The 5,491-nt window shown below is 37.0% G+C and overlaps 1 protein-coding gene across 2 annotated transcripts in view; it reads left to right on the top strand.

Moving 5' to 3' along the window:
* Positions 1 to 2,434: 2,434 nt before the first annotated feature.
* The window catches only part of SNX24 (sorting nexin 24), a 79,691-nt gene continuing 76,634 nt past the window's right edge, over positions 2,435 to 5,491 (top strand). For both annotated transcript variants that reach the window (XM_011987774.1, XM_011987775.1), the window contains exon 1: positions 2,435 to 2,515. In XM_011987774.1, coding sequence (XP_011843164.1) covers positions 2,453 to 2,515 — 63 coding nt within the window. In that variant the 5' untranslated portion in view covers positions 2,435 to 2,452. The remainder of the gene's footprint in view (positions 2,516 to 5,491) is intronic.

The raw sequence follows: 5,491 nt of genomic DNA, 5'->3' as shown, positions 1-5,491 counted from the left end.
TTCAGGAAAATGGGATTTATTATTATTATTATTATTATTATTATTATTTTTTTTTGGAGACAGAGTCTCGCTCTGTTGCCTAGTCTGGAGTTCAGTGGTGCGGTCTTGGCTCACTGCAACCTCTGCCTCCCGGATTCAAGCGATTCTCCTGCCTTAGCCTCCCAAGCAGCTGGGTCTACAGGCGCACGCCACCACACCCAGCTAATTTTTGTATTTTTAGTAGAAATGGAGTTTCACCATATTGGCCAGGCTGGTCTCGAACTCCTGACCTCATGATCCACCTGCCTCGGCCTCCCAAAGTGCTGAGATTACAGACGTGAGCCATTGTGCCTGGCCGGATTTATTAAATTGACTCCGTTTCTTGCTTCACTTTGTCATGAAAGTCCTGATCAACAACTTCCTTTCCAAGATATTTTCCCAGAATTTAGAAGAAGAAAGTCTTGATAGTATTAGGCATATTGTGTGTTCTTTCAATTGTAATGTTATAAAATATAAGAATTAAAGTTTATCACAAACTTTCCTGTGGATGTGTGTACATCCACCCTCCCCCACCGCTCACTGTGACTTTAGTGCTTGTTAAGAGTAACTGTGGAATTTGGTAATGGAACCATCTGGTCAGTAGAAGAGATGACATTCCATGAAGCAGCCATTGTGTAATTTGTCTTACCCTGGCCTTCAAGGGGGGCCACTTTGAGGGGTGGGCAAGTAGGTAGAGGCTTGCCGAATTTTCAACCTTCTCCCTGTTTTACAGATTCTGTAGCTAATGTGCCAATTAAGGTGGTGGTTTTGTGATAAAGCCTCAAGCAATAAGACCCAGAACATAACCTCATTTATTTCATAAAGCTCAGCAGATGGAAACTACTTTCATTGCTACATATTGTCCTGATTTCAATCTGGGACCTGATAGTAAAAAAGGGGCTCTGTAGCCTATTAACCAAGCCCCCATGTTAAAGCTGTGCTTCTCTTATTTGTTTTCTTGAGGTGTTTTCCTGATTCTATTTCTGGCAAGACCTTTGAAGAAGAGTAATTTTCTCTGGTGAATTAATAAACAGATTATTTTTCCTAAAAAATAATCTAAGAATATCTGAGAATTTGAAGCATATGCATATGGTTTCAGAAGAAAATATTTCTATTTGTTCACCAAAGGAAAGTATTTATTCAGGGGTATTTCTTGAAAAACAAAATGTTAATATAAAATGTTGATTAAATTGTTAAAAATTTAACACTTAATAAAAGAGATTTCTTAAACTGAGTCATGCAGCAGAAGATTTTGTTTCTGATTCAAAGAAGCACAAAAATGCAAACAGATTTTATGTTTGATGACATAATTTCTGGATTTCTAAAATGGTCATACTTACATATAAGACAGAAATATAGAGCCATAGCAATCTATTTTCATAATGAAGATGTGCAACCTTGTATCTCACATGCCAAATTTAAGTAGTTCTTATTTTTAGACTAAAAGTAAGAATGCTTTTAATGCTTTTTAGTGTCATGTGATCTCTACAGTTTTGTATTTTTTTTAGAAGGGTGATTGAAATAGAAAATTAGGCTTATTAAGTAATTAAACAATATTCCTTCATCTTAGTGTTTCTAAACTCTCACTTAGCAAAACAGGAGTCAAATACAAACTTTTGCAATCACAGTTCCTCTTTAGATCCTGCTAACCATCCCTCCCCATCCGACCTTAACATTGTATTTTCATGACCATTTCACAATATTTCTCATCCCTTGTTTCCAGTCTTGACCCACTGACCTAAGAATCAAGAAAATGTCATGTTAGTGCCTACTAATTAGTGCACCCAGAGAGCCTTTTCATCTGGCCTTTCAACCTTGTAGAGCTAGGAGAACAAGCTGTCACTTGTATCATGCAGGGAAAATGAGCCTTTACTACATTTTCCCTGTTTTGCAAACAGCAGAATAAGCCCAGCTGAGACTAGAGATGAATATTCAGGTTAGAAAGACATTAACCTAAAATGCTCTGCTGTTTGCCTGATTGTCTTGTAAAGACACAGTACTGCCTACATTGAAATGCCCATAGTGAAATGCCACATGCCTGAGCTTTTTACCAGAGTACTCCTCTTGCAATACTCTGGTAAAGAGTATTTTTTCAGTGCTATCATGTTCACTTGGTGAAATCATTTTATGCAAAAAATGTTATTTTATTAAAAAATTAGGTAGTTTTTTAATGCATGTAAGTTTCCCTTGTTTTTAGACAGGTTTTTGGGGAATGTCGCACTTTGTTAGTGAGCCTTTGGTTCGAGTGCTCATTAATCAATGCTGTTGGACCAGGGTCTCCTGAGCCTTCTGGGTTTTGGGGGATCAGCTACTATAATTAAAGGGATGAAATATATCATGGTCACAAACTTACCACATCAGACAATTGAAGGTTTTGAACTAATATAATTACTCTTTTAAATTTTTTCCTCAGGTGTTTAAGATAGAAGTGCTAATGAATGGAAGAAAACATTTTGTTGAAAAGAGATACAGTGAATTTCATGCTTTGCACAAAAAGGTAACTTGTTTTTGGTTTTTTTTCTCTTTTCTCTATGAGGCAGATGGTATAATGTTAATACTCCTTTCTGTGATTCTAAGAGCATTGATATTTCTTGTGTTTGTATATGCATTTTCTTTTATCATGAAATAAATTTCTTTTTAGAATAAATTATTCAGTTCTTTAAAGGTATGCTTTCTGAATAGGTAGATTTTCTGTTAAGATTGTTTACATGTAAAAATCTGAGGCAGCAAGCTGTTTGCAGTATGTTGCATTCGATGTTACAGGTTCAGAAAGAATAAGACCCAGACCCTGTTTTATCCATGAAATGCACTTAATGTTCTTTACAGAATGGGGAGAAAAAGCAAATGATTATCTTATAGGAAGAAATTTATTAAACTCAGCTTATACTTACATGTACCTGGAAAAGATCATATACATGTACTTGTGTATTCAAAGACTGGGGAACACAAGTTAAAAGAGGCTCTTAGCCTTTTTTTGAATTGTAAAGGGCCACTTTACAAAACTGATGTTTCAGCATTAGGATACACGTCTTTAAAAGTCTTAGATGAACAAAACAGAAAAGCAAAAGAAAGAGCTTGGAGAAACGGTTATTAAAGCATAGAAGAGTAAATGCTTCTTTATTTTCCACCTAAATTTAATTTTTTCTAGGTTATAAATTATTATTGGTGTGCTGAAATTATTTTCATCTCTACAAATACCTCATGAAATTGCCCAGAAAAATCCCGTTAACAGGATAAACGTATAAACGTTAACAGGATATTAGTGAGAGATTAGTGAGACTGTTTCCTTCTCTTTTCTTTTAAAGGGGAGCTCTAAGATCAGTACACTTTTCTGTTAGGACGGCAGGGGATAATCCACATCTAGTTCTCCAGTTAGCACTTTGTTCAATCCAGGTTGACTTGGAAAAGAAACAGTACAGGTGAACACAGATTTAGACCAGGTGTTGCCAGTGACTTTACAAAGGCACCAACCCCAGGGTGCTCCAAAGAGAAACAAATCTGGAGTCTGGGGCTCACTTCCTTCCCAGGGAATTCTGTTTTTTTGTGTGTGTTTTGGGAGGAAACAGATCCTAGTGAGGTTTCTTCTGGGTACCTGATGAAATAAGTCCCTGCTGTGGGATTAAAACCAGCACCCCCTGCCTTGCCAAGCCTCTGTTGACCAGTCTAGAGGAGGCAGCCTGTCACATGCAGGCCCCTTGCTAACCTTCCAAGTCAGCACCTAGGACTCCATGACCCTAGCACAGCCCAGCTGTACTCTCCAGATACTCAGGGACCAGCTCCACACCAGGCACAGCTGGGTGACTGCCAATTAGGCCTGCCCGGAGCACGAGGCTGCCCATGCTTCTGGAAGAGAGCCTTGTTCACCCTGTTCTCTGCTCTAATAGAGTTTATTTTCTTCTGCAGAGGAGGACCCTCTCCCCAGTGAGTATAGACAGTTCTTAGCTATTCATGGTCAAAAAAATTCCTAGATTTTCCAGGATTCTCTCTCCTCTCAGTTTCTGCAGTTCTATTAATAATTTTATCTATTCTTATATAATTAGGTCTACTAGCATTCATAAAATAGAAATTCTCAAATCTCTCAATTTTGAATATTGTTAGCAGCCTTGTTAAAATATTTGAGACAACTTTACAGAGACATAGAGATAAAAATAGCTTTGTGGAGCAGAGTTTTAGTTGGGATACACTGTCTAATGCTGTGTATTATCAAGGGGATAGCAGCTGCTAAAAGTCTCCTTTACGTGCCCCCTTGTGATTGTATTAGATTTGGCAAAAAGGTAACTCTAAAAAGCCATGAAATACAAATAACGATGGGGTATAAAACTAAACATAAATCTGTAATTTTGACTGTAAGATTGTGTGCTAAGAAGGGTTGAAATGAGTACAAAATTTAATCAGAGTACTCAGGCTTGACTGACTGCTGCTGCCACATCGTGCAACCTTGCCCTTTTATTGCAGTTTTGGTACCCTCAATTTCCATATTTGAATCTTGTGACATGCTTTGAATGCTAAAGTTTAACATAAAATATTTTCCCTTTAAATGTAGTTGAATCTGTTGTTACTTAATTCTCTTGAAACATTTAACTATATTACACCTCCAAAAATTAGATTTGTTTATTAGCAAGCATGTATGTTGCCTTGTTTTAATAGGTGTTTCTTAGGTTTGCTTAGGAGTTGTAGTCCCTCTTTCAATAGAATTGTCTATTTATGTGCTTTCTCATTTATCTGCTAGTGTCTCGGTTGTTTCTGCTTATTAGTTTGTGTGGCCTATCAATACAATATTAGCCATTTACTGAAAGCATTTTTTCACAAGGGCCTTTTAATTTTGGTTATGACATTTATTTTAAATGTATGCAAGTTTTAAATTTTTATGTTTACTAATATGTCTGTTTTTACCCTTTCAGATTCTATCTTAAAATTAGTCATTTCTTCGTGTGCTATGATGATTATTTGATTCTATTTTCTTTTAGTTTTTCTTTTAGTTGGTATTTTTCAAAATGTGAACTTTGAATTATCTAAGGGAAAATTGCTGGGCAACACCCTAGATATACTGAATTAGAATTTTTGTGATGGAGCCCAATAATCTGCAGTACCCCAGATGATTAATGCCTGTTGAAGTTTGAGAATTCCTATAGTGTAATTATCAGTTAGACACAACCCTTCCTAACCTACCTCCATCACATACACTGAAGTCACAAAGCTTAGAACCACACATCTCAAGGTTTTAAAGCTTCAAGTGTGTGCTTACTTTTCTGTTACCTTGCATTATCTTCCAAATTCTTACAATACACACTACTTAATTTTTCATTTTATTTTTCCTTTTTTTTGAGAAGGAGTCTTGCTCTTTTGCCCAGGCTGGAATGAAGTGGCTCAATCTCAGCTCACCACAACCTCCACCTCCCAGGTTCAAGCAATTCTCCTGCCTCAGCCTCCCGAGTAGCTGGGATTACAGGCGCCTGCCACCACACCTGGCTAA

This window comes from Mandrillus leucophaeus, unplaced genomic scaffold, assembly GCF_000951045.1.
Source record: "Mandrillus leucophaeus isolate KB7577 unplaced genomic scaffold, Mleu.le_1.0 Scaffold316, whole genome shotgun sequence".
NCBI lineage: Eukaryota > Metazoa > Chordata > Mammalia > Primates > Cercopithecidae > Mandrillus > Mandrillus leucophaeus.
Note: the sequence above shows the minus strand (reverse complement) of the source record. Positions and strands in the feature narration are given on the sequence as shown.